Source organism: Melanaphis sacchari, unplaced genomic scaffold (genome assembly GCF_002803265.2).
Source record: "Melanaphis sacchari strain LSU unplaced genomic scaffold, SCAv2.0 Contig25_pilon_pilon, whole genome shotgun sequence".
Classification (NCBI taxonomy): Eukaryota; Metazoa; Arthropoda; class Insecta; order Hemiptera; family Aphididae; genus Melanaphis; species Melanaphis sacchari.
In genome coordinates this window covers 258,161-277,750 of record NW_020271133.1, presented here as the reverse complement: position 1 = coordinate 277,750, position 19,590 = coordinate 258,161, and the positions used below count along the sequence as shown (strand labels likewise).

The 19,590-nt window shown below is 25.0% G+C and overlaps 2 protein-coding genes across 3 annotated transcripts; one reads left to right on the top strand and one right to left on the bottom strand.

Annotated features, from left to right (window-relative positions):
- Positions 1-666: 666 nt before the first annotated feature.
- Positions 667-1,915, bottom strand: LOC112595144 (serine protease SSP1-like). The gene is made up of 3 exons (XM_025340241.1): positions 1,685-1,915; positions 1,473-1,583; positions 667-891 (listed from the first exon to the last, which is right to left on the bottom strand). The coding sequence occupies exons 1-3, from the start codon at positions 1,913-1,915 to the stop codon at positions 667-669; spliced, it is 567 nt and encodes a 188-aa protein (XP_025196026.1).
- Positions 1,916-6,582: 4,667 nt separating this feature from the next.
- On the top strand, positions 6,583-12,950 carry LOC112595171. Of its 2 annotated transcripts, none has more exons than XM_025340285.1 (4): positions 6,583-6,679; positions 7,085-7,255; positions 11,057-11,179; positions 12,667-12,950. In XM_025340285.1, the coding sequence occupies exons 1-4, from the start codon at positions 6,677-6,679 to the stop codon at positions 12,922-12,924; spliced, it is 555 nt and encodes a 184-aa protein (XP_025196070.1). In that variant the 5' UTR covers positions 6,583-6,676; the 3' UTR covers positions 12,925-12,950. The 2 variants fall into 2 exon arrangements, with proteins under 2 accessions (XP_025196070.1, XP_025196069.1); XM_025340284.1 differs by having other exon boundaries at positions 6,669-6,708.
- The last annotated feature ends 6,640 nt before the right edge of the window (positions 12,951-19,590 follow it).

The following is a 19,590-nucleotide window of genomic DNA, read 5'->3' as shown; positions in this document are numbered from 1 at the left end:
CCTACTAACAGTACCTACGTAGATTAATGTAATATATTTTATTTTTTGTTTATTTTTAAATTTACAAAAACTCATTTTGATCGTTAATCTTTCGTCAATCGTGATATAAACAAATTAATATAATTAAGTTTGTTAACAAAGTATGAAGCCATATGAGACTATTACACGGTACCTATTAGGCGGCATTATTACTTTTAATGTCCAATTAAAACAAAGGAAATATATGTATTCTAAAACGTAAGTACTATTAATTAACATTTAAATACGATGATTAGCGATAAAATTAAACATAAATTTATAATCCGTTCTACAGAATATTTTTTATTAAAAATTGGATACCATCAATATTACTGAAATATTTAACAATTTTTTATGCAATTTTATTAGGTTTCCTGTATTTATATTAACAATATCTGATATCCAATCTCTGTAAAAGTGAATAAATACAAATGCAGCTTGGAGTTTAGGATTTCCACAGTTACATTTTCCATTTAACGTGTATACGAAGCTCGTTATTCCATATTGATTTCCGTTACAAACCAATGGACCTCCGCTGTCACCAGAACATGGACATTGAATATTCGATTTTGAACACAACGTTTTATTCCATGGCCATTGTCTATTTAATAATAAAATTGATGTACATTTTTATCATAAGTAGTTAACCTAACATCCAAACCTAAACTGGTAGTCTAAAATATCTAAAAAGCACTTTTTATAACCGTATGTCACACTTAAGTTTGTCATATATCCTAATTTTTCATAGTTATTAGATCTTTCAGAGATACCAAATCCAAAAACTGTACAATTCCAGTCCGCTGTGTCATTAAATTCATCAGGATGACCAGATAAATTTAAATAACGGTTGACATTCCTAAACGGATATTTTAACTACATTTCAAAAATAATATTAGTAGGTAGGTATATTATATTAATGTTTTTGTTACACTATTCAAATACAATTTAATGATAAACCATGTAATAGTTAACATTCTTTCCGCATAACATTATATTCTGGGAAAATGATGTTTATTTTACTTGACAGTAGATACATATTTAAAGTTTTATTATAATTAACTTTTTACAACTTATAACCAAATTAATATATACGCATTTCCAATAGCTTTGAGATTGATTTAAATACATAAATGTATTGCTAAAAATATTAAAGTGGTAGTTTTTTTTTTTTATTCTACATGGCATTATGTCTAAGTTTTGATTTCCCCGAAAAAATATATTTTTAATACAAATAAATTTGAAATTATAGGGTGATTGGAATAGGCAAGAAACTTGAGTAGAATATTATAAAAACAAATTATTACCTACTGAATAATAAAGCAATATTAACAACAAAATTACTATTGGGTTTATATTAATAAGACCTATTGATTAAGTTGAATTTTTTTTTTTTTTTTTGGCGATCATAATAATATAATCAGGACTTAATAATATTTCTGATTTTACGTGCTTACCCTTATTATACTAATATCATTATAAATTAAATTTTTTTTGTAAGATTTATGTTGATAAACGGCTTTAACGTATTGCTGAGACTTCATAAATAAGTTATAGTAGTGAAACACCTAAAAAAACCACAAAAAAAAAAAGAAAGTAAATCTATAATAATCATTGTATAAGGTACTATATTATTTTATTGTATTATAATTTAATTGAAGTATCTTACCACTATATTATTTGCTTCGATTTTGTCTGTGCAATGTGCTGCAGTTAACACGAACAGTGGTGAAATCAACGAGCCTGAGCATTCCGATACGACTCCGCTGGACTTAAAAAGTCTAATGTACACTAAGAATGGATATTTTCGGACATCGAATAATATTCCCTTGGATATTAGATCAATATTTTGATTGTTCGACATACCATATTCTATTGTTACTGTCGTCGTCGCCGCCATCATTAAGTTAATCAACTGGAATACAATAAAAACTGTTTGCATCGTGTCCAAAATAATCATTTTATTCAAGTATTATTCAATTAAAATTACAATTATAATATAAAACTTATTGATTTCGAGCTATTCTCAAAACACAATCGCCTAAGTAACGGACTGCATCTAGTGAAATATCAAATTGAAATAAGTACCTATGTTGGAAGATAGACGATTCTACCGTATAACGTTTGTACATGTATACATTTGAACACTTGTGCCATTCCAAAGCAATCTAATAACATACCTAAACATAGGATAATATTTAAGCTTATATCAAAACCTGGACGAATATTGGAGAACCTATAACAACTAGAAAAAACGCTATTACCTTTTTTCATTCGTTGGATTTTCTCTCCAGGTAATGTATTCGAGAATTGATCGATGACACTATATGCAATAGAATTGTGCATAAAATGTATATGTTACGGTCAACGTTTATAATCGAGCGTTGTAGTCGGTACAATGCCCGGACAATGTCTACAATGTCCAATTTCGTAACATTTTGTTGCTAAGATACCTATCTACGCATCGGTAGGTACCTTATAAACCCATCTAATAGATATCTGACGATACGATTACACTGGTCAAAGAGTGTTGAGCGGCTTAGATGAGGATTTCTTGAATTTTGATGGTACCTAGTATTTTTTAATTTTTTTTTTTTTTTTTTTTGACATCAAATCCGTTTATTAGCCATCAGTTCTCACTGGAGGTATAGATGAAGGTCATACGCCATCACGAATAAGAGTTCTTTCAGGATTGAATTCATTCTTAACATTTTGTCATCTTCCTTTATTCAACCATTATTCGATTGCCATTGTAATGTAGCTTCCTCATATAAGTCTCGAGGGCCAAGTTCAACGTCTTCTTAATTTTTTGACTATCAGTTTTCCGTAGTTTTAAATTTTGTTGTATTCACCGATGATTTCTATACATTTTGAAATGTTCACTATGTATTATTATCAAAACTTCCTTAGAGTATATATAATGTACGGTACTTATAACCAATGATACTTCCGACTAGTTGTAGTTTTCGATAATGTTATGTTAATATAAGTGCATACATTTCTTAAATTATAAGTTTATTCAGACTATAGGTTCCACTTGGAACCTATCCTGTTAAAATTTAAGTTAGAGTACTTAGCTGTTGATTGGTACTTGATATTTTCACGAAATGTTTATGTTTCATTTCCAAAACGCGGCCAATTTCCCAAGTTTTTGACTCATTTTAAACAATTTGTACCTATATATCTAAAGTTTTCTATTTATTTTTGTTTATTTTGTTTATAAATTTTGGTAAATAATTTTTTGTTGATTGCAAAAAGCTAATTTTAAGTTGAATATAAAGTTTCTCGTAAGTCGTGATTATAATTATTTAAAAATATTAAAAAAATACATACGTGCTTTTTAATTAAAATCATTATCTGAAGTTAAAATGTTGACAAAAAAACATCATCACGAAAATTTTTAATTAATTTTATTATTATTAACTTGTTAAACTTGGTTAAACTGTAACCAAAAAACCGAAAAATATTTAAATATACCATTCTTTTTTTGTACACGTTTAGATGAAATCATAATGTTTAAATAAAGAATGATAATTTTAGTTGGTTTGTTGTAATTTAAAAATATTATGGGTGGGTATTTAAAAATTGTAATCTATATTATCATATTATTTTATGTACACAACGACATTTTTAAATAAAATGTTTTTAGTAAATATTAATTCAACTTCTACTATTTTATTAATATAAAAATAAATTATTTTAATAGCAACACAAAATATAAATATTATAAAATTTACTTTGTAATAACGTCTGACAGACTGTTATCGGTCTGAATCGTTTTTCGTATTCAATGATTTGTCATTGAATTTAAATTTAATCCATATACAACGCGGTCGGGGGAACTTTGTTACGATATTAATTATCCAGTAAAAGTTTTCTATTCTTTATGGATAAGTTTTCCGTTAGAGTACTGTGTATGAGGTTTTTATCAATAATAAGATACGTTTTGGCTTATAAATCTATAGTAATTATTATACTTAAAATAATAATTTACTGTCTTGGAAGATGGTTGTTAATAGGTAAGTGCATAGCTGAGTTCGCTCGTGTTGATGGTTAATGTCGAAAACTAACTCCGTGTGTTATTTTAATGTATCATTTAATAATTCGGAAGTTTCAAAAAGTGTTTAGTGTGTATATTTTGTATTTGTCAATCAGATAGTGTGTTTATTGTATACCTATAATAGGTATATATATATAATAATATATAGTGTGTAGCGAATGTTTGGTACACATATATTACACTGACTTATTTCTTCTCAATGACGTGGTTCACTTGAAACCAATTGTACTGCAGTTGAGTGATTATTTACACTTTCATTTTTTAAAATATATATTATGATAATTGTCTATTTATAAATGTATTTCTGTTTTATCAAATAGGTACCTATTATTAATTGTATAGGCACTAAATTTTGACTATGGAAAAAAAAAATGAAAAATAAATTTACTATAAAATAAGGCGCTTTGTTTAATATTTTGGTTTTAGTGTATGCTTCTCAGCTTATGGTCAAGGTCATGTCCGTATCATCCACATTATTAATTATTTATTATATTATGTAATCATGAAAAGATGTATTTATTTATTACGTAGACGAAATAAACAGTATTCTTCTTATTTTAAAGAAAAAATACACATGTAAGTCAACCTGTAGGTGTATAAAAACTCCCTATAACATTCCCTGAGTTTCTGCAAATCTACTGTCAGTAATTATTTTCATTAAAATCAGTATAGTAGTTTTAAAAATTAGCTGTTGCCTTGCCACAGGCGGATAAAAAAATCGATATAAAAATAGGACAGATGGCACCACGAGTATATCTATATCACCGACCAGTTTTCCGGGAGCGAGATTTGAGTCCAATGGCGTGAATTAAACATTCTTTGAAAAATAATCTGAAACGTATAAATAACCTCGTGTAAATCGTATCAATAGTTATGGATTCTGTTGTTATATCTAGTATATCTAGAGATTTTAAACATCACATATTTATTACTTCCCATTGTGATTCACTGTTGGTTAAATTTTTATTGCATAGTAATATATATCATTGTGTAGTTTATATAATCATAGATTAAATATACTATTAGTATATATTTTAATCTATGATATAATATAGTATCATGTATGCGTATTCGTAACATTTAACAGGGTAGTAGAATTTTTCGAATTGTATATTTTTTTATAGACTATAGAAAACGTTTGTGGATTATTATTGTATCGTGTTATCGAGTAGAAATGTTGAATCGTGCCTGAATTATGAGCATCACAAAAGCTAATTGAGTATTACTTACAATTACATATAGGCGTGCGCACGGGGACGGCAGAGGTAGCATATGATGTGATGCTGCCCCTGGACTTTCTTTGGGGCTACTGCGGCCGGTAAATTGTGGATGATTGGCCTCGGTGAAATTATATTTTCAGAAATTATGATCATTGTAGTTAAGAAAATTATAAAAAAATGTATTTTATTTAGTAAAGTATTGATAAATGTCTTATGATTATATAATTTACTAGTATAAAACCAAAATACCTATTTACTATAAAAATTAGCAATGATTCTAAATTATAAATATTATTATTTATATGGTTTTATGGTCAAGAAATCTAAAAAAAACTGGGTTTTTAATGTTATCGTCTAGTGTATCGTACACCAATACGCCATGACGCTTGCGAAAAAGTACACCCCTAGTGGCTTAGTACTTAACTGTAGAACTTTTTAAAAATAACCAATAAAATTTTAATTTTGATACCCAATTGTAAAAAAAAAGTAAAACTATGGGCCGGTTTTTAAATCATATAAATTTATACCGTTGTATGTTATGATACTAAATCATTTTTAATTTTAGTTGTTATTTATACAAATAATATAATTAAATAACTATAAAAAACAATAAATATTTTTATTTTTACAAATAGTTTTTCATTTATATTTATATCATGATATTAACGTCTATGCGTTATTATGATTTTATGTTATGTTAAAAATTAATTAATTTTACTATGAGATAGTTTTAAATATAAATATTAAATATTTTTCTTTCATAATTAAACTATAATCAGTATAATCCGTTCATAATTATATTATCTAATGTTCTTCATAATTTTTTTTCGTGTTAAAGAACCACGGGGATTTATACTCGAATAGTTTTTTGCTCACTAATTTATTTTCTTTATATTATATCTATATTTGTTTTGATATAAACTAGTTGAAATTAAATAACTATTGTGAATATTATTTGACCATAATATTAAAATATATATATATATATAAATATATATGTATATTTATTACTAATTGAATGATCACTAAGCGACGCCAACAACCTAATAAACACAATTTTCCGACAAATGTATTACGTTTTATCGTGTATTAATAAGACTAAGTGCATCGATTAGTTAATAACTTATTAAATACTCGCATATGTAATGATTTTTAATATGAAAAAAATAGGCACTTAAATATTTGTTTTAACTTAGCACTTGAATTCATCGTTTTATTCTGATAAAAAAACCACTTATAAATTCAGATAGAGAAAATAATGAAATGAGTTGGTATATATGTGTTATAATATGATTAGTTTTCAGACACATCATCGTTCATAAAGTTCACTATTTAAATAATTAACTTTTTTATATTTTAAACATTAAAGGAATAAATTAAAATGGTAAATATATATTAATGAACTATATACATGTGAGTATGTGACTCATTGTACCTAATATATTTCACACAAAATATATTATACATACGTATTGGAGATTAGAGTATGTCGAATAAAACATAAAGTATTGCATAGTATTTTAAGTTGAAAGTTTAGTAGGTAGCTAAAGTTAAAATTGATAACTATAACTGTAGGTTTAATGAACGTTTCAAAGATCATTTTTATTCAATTTAAATAATATTTAAAATAATACTATGATAATATATAAATTGATTTATATTTAATATATATTATACACTTTTAATCAAAAATATTGGATTTAAAACACCTGTAGATTGTATTGATGCATTATGCACTTATGATATTTCATATAAGCTCTAGTGATTGAATAGGTATTTCAATTTTCAGGATGTGAAAGAGCTTCGTTTCAATGGTGATCATCAAAATCATGAAAATGGACTGTCGGATCAAAGCGCGTCATTAGCCGATGATAAAGGAAAAACCACTATGAGCGACGAATGTTATGTGAATAAAGGATTTAATGATTCAAACAGCTTAAAAGAAGAATTTTCCAATAAGGTATGCCCAAATTAGACAATTATAACACGTTATTTCGATAAATTCAATAGGTAATTATGTAGAAAAATTCTAATTATTAGTACTTCTTACAACTTGAATGGTCAATTTGTTGATTAAACTTTCCGCTATAATCGGAAAATTTTACCGAATTTGATGATTGTTTTTATTGATATATTAGTTTGACCATTGGCGTTAGATTGATATACAATTGTTTAGCTTATATTGTTAAAATTGCATCTACCTGTATAAAAACAATAATAATTATACGTTCAATTAACACGATCTAAATAATTTTATAAATTGGTTGTCTATATTTTTTAATTATGTATATTATATTATTAACTATATATTTATAAAATGTAATTCACCAAACATGTTCAGCACCTCTTCCTAACCACCAATAATGCATTCATTAAAATTCAGTTAATTTTTAAGATTATTAAATAATTTAAAAGACCGAATTTTCAAATATCGTTTGAAAAAATAATTTTTTATCACCACAGGACACGCCATAAATTATAAAAAATTATTAAATATTCGAGAATACATTGGTTCTTACTCCTTAAGCATTTATACTTAAAAATTCCGAAAAACCTAATGAATAAATTAACGCATGCTTGAGATTCGCCCTGTAGGAACCCATTTATTCACAAAATGAGAATTAGACAAATAGATGACAATATTACAGTTAAAGTAATAATAATAATGATAATAATAGTCATGTGTAATAACAATATTCATATTCCGCGTAATATTATTTTTCATTGTTGAGTTACGTAATATATTTTAAATTATGATTAATAATGTTTTTAAAGTGTTTCCAACAACTAGAATAAAATTATTGCATGTGACACAATGATAAATAATTCTTTAAGTATTTTACTTATTGTTTATCTTTAGACTGATAACAGCATGCTCTGTAAATAATTTCAATGCTAAAAGTGTAAATATCAAAATGTTATGATTTGTTCAGAGTTAAGTTTATTTTTAGCTCTATACTATATACTTCATAATTTTTTTATAGATCATGCATTTTAGTACATTTAATTAATTCAATACATAATATTAAATGTATTAATACACATTTTTGCATATTTATATATATATTTAAGTACGTATTCAATTTAAGGATTATGTAGTTTAAGCTGCTGACGTAAAATAATCGATCTGTAATAATTTAGGCTATAATTTTATATATATTTACATAATGCAATTCGTTTTATAACACATTACCTTTATGTTTGCAGTACAAAATTATTGTCAAATATTTGAATTATGTTCTTATGGTTACAATTAATTAAACAGTTATTTTTTCAAACTTAATATTATTCATTGCTATGCAATGTTGATATTTAAACATATTATACAAAATCAATTTGATATAAAATATATATAAATTAATTTTGTTTAGAGACAATATTATTTATTATTTAATATTTATTTCCAATATATTAACTGGAATATTTTATACTATATAGTAGTATAATATTTTTTTTATGTTAATCTATTAATAACATTGGTACTACTTTTATCGATTTATGCAATTTTTAAACGGCAATAGCGAAGTATGTTGCATTATACATATAAATATTTGAAAAAAAAATTGACAGATTCTAGAGAAAATCAAATAAACTCTAAACGGGATAGTTATACGAAACATTGATGTTCCACACAAATTTTTGATTTAACTTCAAAGTCTGAAAAAACAAACGTTATACCTATACTTTATGTATTATATACATTGAATACATTTTATATTATCTGCTGCGTATTTGAATAAATTCGTATTATAAGTGAATAATAAGAATATAATTTGTTTGAGATATCTTGTATCTACCTCTTGTCATACGTCATTTTTATTGAAAAGAAACACAATATCTATGGATACGATGTATCCATAAATAATTTATAACTATTGTTATAGTGTTAGAAAATAATGTATTGTTGGTTGTATAGCAAAACGTTTTTAAGAATTAATATAATACGTAAACAGTTAATGTAAATAAATTATTTCAAATTCATTATTAACAAGCACATTTTTTATGGTTGAAAATTTTAATTTTAAATTTAAATATCAAATGATTGTATCATTATATATATTTTTATCGTTTACTAACAAAATAATAGTGATTGTAAATATTAACTGCTATTAGACTACGTATGAAACTGTTAATGTTTAATACTTAATACATAATATTAATATTTACTGTTTACATGTCATAAAAGTATATTTTTTATTATTAGAAAATTTTAATGCTCACTATTTACTATTTTATTACCTAATAATAAGTGTAAAACGTGTATGGGATATTGGATAAATTGTTTATTATTTTCTTTCTTAGATATTGGTTACTTCTATAATACTTTTTTGTTTAATATCCATAATATCCATGTAATATCTAATAATTTATTATAATATCTTTTGTGAATAATGTAATTGCACTATTGTTATAAACTTTATAAACTATTATTTATTATTTTAATTAGTTTGTTGTTAAAAAGTATATATTAATTACGTCTTAATATACATCACATTTTACTCGTTGCATATATTTTACTTATATATTCGTATTTATTTAATTCCATTATTTTTATCGATTTTAAAATTTAGAAACAATGCTAAATGCCGGGACTGTATACAATTTAGTAGTTATCTGTTTGAAATACATATTAAATTATAATTCATAAATAATATTAAATTTTTTTGATCTTTATTGTTCTTTTTTTTTTTTTTTTTACAAAATAAAATATATTTTAAACCTATGAGGATTATATTAAAAAAAAAAGAGTGCACATCATGGAAATTAATTCAACTTATTAAATTAGAAATTACTTCTATCAAAGAGTTACTGTTCATGAAACTTAGTCAAAGGAAACTAAACCATATATTTTTTACTTGTTCATGCAACTTTGCAAAATTACCTGAATGATTGACAGTGAAATTAATATATAGTTATAGTCTTTTAGACTGTGGTATAACTTGAGATTTCGATTCATTAGATATTATATTAATACCTAACCTAACCAGACAAAACTTCTCTTTAGGTAATTGAAACTAATATACTTTTATCTCTATTTATCTTAAGAAAATTACAGTAGATCCCCCGACGGGCCATAAGTACGTTAAACGAAATGCTGTTTATTGTTATGTCGTTATTGTAGCATAGCACTATATATTTTTGTGCAATATTTCTAAAATTATAGTTTTAAAATTTAAGAGTACTTACTACTTATAGTACCTATAATAGTAGTCACCTATGAGATGAAGTCCATATTATTAATATTAAAAAATTAATATAAATGGGCATAGCAAGTTGTTTGCAGATAAAATATAACAAACTGTTATAATATATTGCCATATTCCTGTATAGATTGCAAGATTGAGTCCATGTAAAAAATAATACTGACGATGATATCAAACATAGTAGTTTAACAATCAGATATAAATACGTAATTCTTATATGATAAAAGTGAAAAAACTATTATATTTTCTGTCAAAAAATATTATAAAAATCATATATTATATCTATTATGGTACGGTGTATCCCACTAATCCATTATAGCATATAACATATTCGTATTATGAAAATATGTCGAACTTAACACTTAATAACTTAATAATAAAACATGACAATTTTATGGTTTTTTTTTTAAACTGGTCATGTCATAATGTACAAAGTATACATTTTAGCATTAAAAATATTGTTTTATTAATAAAATTTAAATAAAAATTATATTTATCGTTGCTCGCCTTTGGTCTGCGATCAATCAAAGTTGAATTCTATTTTATTAATATTACAGATTGAGGTAGATTCAAATCAACTTTCTAAAAGTATGATTATAACTTCTGATGGACCTTTATTGACAACGCAAGATGGGTACATTAATAATGCATTTGAAGATGGACCTCAGAAAGCAGAAAAGGTGAATGATAAACATGACGTGTGTATAAGCGTATAAATACTGAAAATAATCTTTATTCATCCACTCAGAAAGGTTTCTTTTAACTACAAACATATTATTAAAAATAATTAATTATGATAATAGTTTTTAATATCTAAAATTATTTTAGGTGCTATTGAATAAGAAAAATGTAAAATATGTTAAAGCATATTATTTTGATTTACTTTAGATCATTGAAAATGTTTTATTTAATTCTGAACAGAGCGATGAACACATTGATTTTACAGTGATGTGCTGTTTGTTTTCTACCTGTCATACCCATAAGACAGTAAAAATGTTTTGATTTTAAATTTAAGGAGTGGTTTTGATAGCAGATTGAATTTAGTTTATACTTTGTAGGAAGGAATAACATGGTTGAAATAAAAAATTCTGAGTAGTTTTCAAATTATTCGGAAAATCAATAAAACATTTAGGAAAAATAATAATCTTTACATAATTCCAGCATTTTTTTTATACACAATATAATTTTCAAATTATTTTGACTCTTTTTGAATTAATTGAAGTTCCTCATAAGTCGTTACTATAGAATTTGTCAAAAAATGTCAATAATGAAAAAATTCTTAAATAATATTGTAGTTAAAAATGTTTAAGATTTTTAATTTTTATAGACGAGGATTAAAAATGTAATACAAAGTATTTCGTAAGTAGTTCATACTGTAATTAAAATATCTGAAAATAAATAAATACTTTTTTTTTTTTACATACATACATTTTAATTTTCAATTTAGAATTCAAAATTATAAACGTTTAGATAAAAAATAATGTATTTTGTAATTTTGTTGCAATTTAAAAATATTATTCGTTAATACTTTAATATACATTATTATAATTTATATACACTTGATATTTTAAGTGAAATGTTTTTAGAAAAAATTAATGCAATCTACTGTATTCCTATGATAGTAAAATAAATTATTTCATTAGAAATATAAATATATTCATTTATTTAGGCTTACAGGCAGTTCAATGATTTATTATTGAATTCAAACTAAACAGATAAAAACTCCTCAATGGCGAGTTACACTGAACGGTTAACCTACTTTTCTTCCCTTTTATTTTTAATTGTATTTAGTTTTCATTAATTATTTATTAATTTTTATTTTTTAATAAAACGAAAATTTTTAAATAGGTTCATACCTTTTTAATTAAATATAATATATTAAAATGTTATAATTTATAAAGAACACAACTTTTCTATATATTTATTTTGTACATTTATAGAAACTTTTGCTTCTTACGATGATAATAAAAATGGCAATATCAACTAGTAATATATTTAGAATATGATAATATATTTGCTTTTAGATTTAAGCGTAAAACTAAATGACACATATTATTTTTCATATAGTTTTATGAAAAAATAAGAACCCCGGTTTTACCATTAAGAAATATAACTTTATTTTAATATTTTTTTTTCGTATCTTATATGTGTTAATTTGTTTAAACAGGAGACGGTGCCACGGGCACATAACGTCACTGCTATTGCTTCCACTACAATAGAGAGCCAAATTACAAAGCTGGATGAAGACGATAATGGGGTGGTGGCCATTAATTTGGAAACGAAAGAAAAGAAGCGGAAAGTACAACTTGTCGGATGGGATTCAAATAAGAGCATAATTTTATTGGGTTTAGTATTAGCTTTTGATGCATGGGCAGCAATATTTGTTTGTTTCAAAACAAACTTATTCCATGATATTTTTAAATAAATTAGTGTTGCGATTAAATGTATCAATTAATTAGTTTAATTTGATATAATATTATATGAAAATTAAAAATTGAGTTTCTAATTGTGGTATAAAGATAAGTTTTGCACATTGTCTAATTTCAGAGTTATGAATGCTATTATATACTAGCAGGTATCAAGACCATTTTATACTTAAATTATTGAAATATTTAAAATCAATCCTAACTTAAATTTGGTATGGTGTAATCCCATGCGTTCAGTTTGATTACTAGTTCCACATTAAGAATAAAACGAATACAATAAATACGGCTGCAGAATTATCATACTAATGATTAATGAAATATTAAGTAAGTGCTTATAGTAATTAAAACGCACTTTCATGGACTAGAAAAAAATTCAAAATCATAAAAATATCAAATTTAAATAAATTAACAAATTACTATATCGTCTATTTATAGAAGATATTTATCAAAATTAATAGATTTGTAGATTTATCGATATGCTGCTGAAAATGTCAGATTTAATAATTTTTATGATTAACTGTTTAAAACATTAAATAAATATCGCACTATCGAAACGTTACAGTTATTGATTAAAATAATAGAAAATAACGAAAAAAGAGAATTTTTACGAGTGTTTTAAAAAATATTCTAAAATATTGCTTTTTTTCCATAATATTATTTGATTCAACATACATCAATGATTTCAAAAATTGTATTATTTTGATTTTAGGAAATTGTATTGGATTTTTATGGGTAAAATACGAAGGAACATCGTAGGTAATTAAAAATGTGAAATTAAAACGGCCGCGTAGATGGTAGTATCGAAAAATAAAATTAAAAATAACTTAAAATACGAATTAACTTGTAAAAAAATAATCACTAGACACGTGTCGTCGGCGGGTTAGCCGACAGCGTATTAATCATTATAATCAATTACATTAACTCCACGGTCGGACAGAATACTTCAATAATTTCGAAATGGAATAACAATATTCATGCGCGATGTGCAGGAATTTATATTTCCACTGTGATTTGAATCGTATTACATACGCCTATGATGTTACTCGTGTAACACAAATACAGTAGCTTTGTTTATGTACGCCGCACTAACTTAACATCGTGTTCGGATTATTATTCGTTAAATCCTTTGAGTGTTAGGGTATAAATATCGCGTGCACAATGCATATACGGTCGTCATACAGAGCTGAGTGTTGGCTTATTGTTTCGGACGCTTTAGTGGCGGATCACGGACGAAATGATTTCGAACACTGCTGAAATAATTATTATTAGATGACAGCCCAAGTGTTTTATTTAATAAACGCTACACGCATTATATGCTACAGCGGTTTTCGAACGTTCAACAGAACATAACGTCGCGCGGGTAACGTGCCGCGCGCTTATTACTGCAGTGATATTTTACAGAAGTACCTATATTATATTATTTTATACAAATTGAAAATATTTGAAAATAAAAACAAGGGGTGTATAAAACAGCGGTAAGTATTTGCCTCGTTTTGCGCTCGCCTAAACACGGGCGGCGATAATATGGCTGCACATTATCATCAAACATCTACTTATTATGTTTACACTGTAGCCGAATAAACGATCGTCGTGCGTTAAATAAAAAAAAAAAAAAAAAATAAATAAATAAATAAAAAATAATAATAAAAATAAAACAATCAAAGCGATGTTATTTGGTTTACCGTAAATATCATAAGCACAGTTTAAACTGCACTCAGACCGTAATAATTACAAACATTTCGAACATTTTACCGTGTATAATACCATAACGCGATTAATTCCGTTGCGCATTCGTTGTTCATGCTTTTGCTTTATGCTACAGTTGAAATTCAACTGTCTATAGGACTGTATAGAGAGTATTAAACATAAACATAGTAAATCGAGTACAATACTAATTTTTTTACGTCCTTTGAATAGTTTAAATATCTGTTTTGAATTATGACTTTTGAGGTGTACACAATATTTTACCCAAGGAATGGGAGCATATTTTTACAGAAAAAGTTTACCTCTTTAGCGTGGTTTCTATCGTTTTTGTTCTATTCCAAAGTAGCTTGCGTGTTTGAATTTCAGACATTCCATTACGCGGTGTATGTTATATGGTACGATCGTTATGTGAATTACACGACTATTCAATACAGTACTGAATAACTGATAAGAAATCATCGTGTAAAGCACAACATAACATAACATAATGACAAGGTCTTTTCAGTCTCGGCGAAAGTGGTCGGGTTTCATTGAGTGCGATACTCGAATTGAAAATACATGAAATGTAGAATAAATATTATATCGATCTGGTAGTTATCGTGTTACTTTAATTAAAATAAAATAAAATAAAAATATGTCAACATTTGAGAGGATCACAATTATTATTAAAACAGTAGGACGTGCTTAGTACCAGCCACCGGGCAATAATCACGCGAGAAAAACAACTATAAGAACTGCGTTAAACGATTGTTTGTAGACTCAAATTTATGACAAAAATTAAGAAACGCATAGGTATTCCATGCAATATTTGATCATTGAATACAATTTTTTTTTATTGTTTTTATTATTTTTTTTACTATAGTTTTCATATGTTATTTATATTCATTCATTGTAACATTAAAAGTATATTTTTTTAGTAATTTGGTGTAAATAATACAAAATAAGAATGATAAATAACAATAATAATTTATCTATGATTATGTTTTTTCAATGTTATTTATTTTTAAATATTACATATTAGGTTATTATTTTTTAGTGAAACTAATTTTGCTTAGCGAAAAATGTATGTAGTTATTGATGAAATTTTGGATATTTTCAACTATATAATTCATGTTTAATTTTAAAATTCATATAATTAAACCAATAGTTTTTTTTTTTTTATGAAAATACACTTATCCAATGGTATCAGAGAAAGAGTGGTAGATGGATACACACAATTTATATTATATCTAGAGCACTACTTTTAAAATTAAAGCTTTTTTATTTTACTTTTAAATCGTAAGCTTTTCACGCATTTGATATTTGAACGCATTTTCATAGGAATGTGTACAAACTATATTGTTATCGAGGACTTAGAGCCCTTAAAACTCTACTAAGCTCGTCTAAATAAAAAAATTGTCATTTATCAAGGGAATACTAAGTATAACTATTTTATTCTTATTTTATCATTACTTGCTGCAATTAATTATTGCTGTAGTATTGTTACCATTTAAATTTGTGTAGTTTATACTGTAACCATGATCTATTTTAACATGTTAAAAATAATATAATTTATATTAAATTTATATGACTTCGTAAGAAACTTTAATTGTACTTTAAGAGTATGCCAACACATTATTTATTTCTCTCTGTCCAACATGAAACATACAAAAACTGCATAAAACATAACCAACCAATTTTGTTTTGTGAGCTTCAATATTAGAGCTATTCTTAAAGGTAAAAACATTTATCTGCAGTGTTTGTGTGTTTGTTTTTATAATATTTTATTTTTTAATCAAATTATGAGTATTTTTAAATGTTAATATTTAACGTACTCATAACTTGCTTAACCGACATTCAAAAACAGGCGCTATTCTTACCTTTTAGTTTTATAATTGGTCAATATTCGCTCTAATATTAAATCTAACAACACAAAATTAATTTTGTTATATTCAAAATTGTTGTGTCGAAAGTTTGTTAGACGAAACAACACAGGCGGGTATGATGTTCTTATTTAAATATAGTACACACTTTATAACTTTATAAATAAAAAAAATACATAAATAATTTTTGTTGTATCAACATTAAAAAAATATATTTTTTAAGGTTTTCAATGTTCAATTACTCGAAAAAAACACTTATACAATTTTATTTTCGGACATAAAAAGCCTTATTGGTCTGAATACAATTTAGTTAGAAACTAAATGTAATCTGATCATAACCAGCTTGTTTTCTTTGTATTTTTCTGCTTCCTCGCCTAAAGAATACTATGCTATTGTACATAATATTAGCTTTATTGATAGTGGTGATAAAAAACCCGAAGACATACTTGAATTCTTTGCAAATATAAATCGATATACTTTCAAATACATATTTGAATTTTATATCTCACCATCCCTTTAAATTTCAACTATAATTTTAAAGAATTTTATTGAAAAAAATAATTAAAATATTTGGATAGTCAATCTTAAGATAACTCATATTTAACCTCTATTAGGATGTTAAATATGTTTTTAGATTTCTCATAACATAACTATTATTTTATTAGTATAATGAACAAGAAACACACGGTCTTAAGGGAAAATTATTACTTGTTGATAGGTACAATTTACATAGGTATGCGTTCGAAGGCATACAGCTATTTCCTTTAGATAACATATTTATAAATATTAATGATTATATATTAGTGTATCATCAATAATAATCATGCACTCATTTACATAACACATACACACACACACACACGTATACACACACATACATAAATACATACATGAACTTAGAACATTGAATCAAGCTCCTAAGCTCTTTAAAAAAACGGTCGGTTTAATATCTCTTTAGGAAGATTTTTTTAATTGTGATTTCATATGCAATTTATCCGAAAATAGTATTGAATTATTGTTTAAACATATTATACCATTATATTTATATTTATTTTTATAATCACTATTCACTAGTGTTATTAATGAACTAATATATTATTATTAATTTTCCTTTAAATTAAAAATGCTTGCGTCAAGTCTAAAAGCAAATCGTCAAATGCCATATTGTTGGATGAATAGTGTGATAGCAGCTACTCTTCTTTCAACTACCTCTCGAGTAGAGGTAAAGCTCCATTTACTTTTATATTGTAACATTTTTTCACGATTCGACAAAGAACTTTGATAGATTGAGTATATTTGCTCCTGTATTTGGACGAATGAAATGTTGCCTATGATTCACTATTCTATGTGTAAACTCGTGTTCATTTAATGTGACGAATGCCCTCCATTGGTCATTGTGAAATGTTGTTCTTGGTACAACTTCTCTTTGAATAATTGTCAAAAGTATTTTTCTATCACGTTTTTCAACTATGAAATATCGGTGCTCCAAAAAGTCATTGCGTTACCAACATGGACTAATTACTAATCATTTCGTTAATTAGTTTCATTTTTTGATAATATAAGATGAAAAATGAAATAGAAAAAGGTTTGTCCACCATTAAAAATGTAGTATTAACTTTATTTAGGATAGGTTTTAGAATAATTCTAAATATAATTATTAATATTAATAGTAAAACTGTATTTATTTAAAGTTTAGATTGCAAACGGTGGTTTTAAATACATCTTATTTAAAATTAGTTTTATTTAATTGTTGTTATTTTTGCAATTAACACATCTTTTGTTCCTATTTACTAGATCAATGGTTACTCAAACAAGTTTTAAATTTGGGGTGTCATGATAAAAGATTTTTAATAGTTTTTTATATAGTTTATTTTGTATAAATTTCGTATAAATATATATATATATATATATATATATATATAAATATTATTTTAAAAAAAGCTATTTTTTCGCGAATGAATTATTGTACTATATATATCTTATACATTATTAAAATATAAAGCAAATATGTAGTATAAAACATAAGTACATTGTTGGAAGCGGCCAACTCGGGTTTCCTGATAAAAAATTACGATTGAGATCACTGACAATAACTCAACTATTTCCAAGAAAACAATAATATTTGGTTGGTCAACGGTCGAATAGAGGTTTTCTTATAAAAAAAAGCTTTAGTTATTTTTGTTTATTTAATAATTGATTATACCTATACGTATAATATTATATTATAAAACCAATGTTTTAATAAACAAAAGTAATGTCATAATGAGTACACGGAATTTCACTACCTATATATTTTAAACTTACATTATTAAATCTTGATGTAAATGAAAATAAAATATTCGTAAAATAAACAAATTTATAATAATATTTTAGAAGATGAAACTTGTATTTTTCAGTTAAAAATATTATGAAAATCTTTATTTATTGTTATTATTATAAGACACTAAATGACTAGAACATGTATTTTTGAATAGAGAGAATCAACATTTTTTAACCTATAAAAGCTACAATATTTGTACGCTAAAAATATTTACCTTTTTTAAAGTTATTAATTTTTCAAACATTTTAATACTTCAACGAAATTGAAGTAAGTACGTGTACATCTAACTCTAAATAATATAATAGGTTAAATTCTATTAAAATTTTTAAATTATGAAAGTTCAAATTAAAATTATATTTTTTCTTTATAGGTAGGTACCTATATAATGGCTTATATATTTAGATAAACATTTGTCTAAAAGTAATAGGTACTTGAAAATAACTATATGATTAGACTATTTTTCTAGATGCTTATTTAAGTCAAAAAGACTCAATAAATTATTGATACTAACCATGAACTAAGCTATTATTTAAGGCTCATATTATTTTTTGAATTTAATTTTTAAAAATAATTATTTATTACCTATTTGTCTAATACAATTTAATGCTATTATAAGATTTTCTGAATGTAGATAAAAACTAAAACTAAGAGTATATAAAGAAAATTGTTATATTTGTTATAAAGTTTATCTCTTTACTAAAGCAAAATTTTTATTATCTTGCACTAAAAATAATTTACTTAAGTGTTTTTTCAATTTTGAAAATAATATATTTATGTAG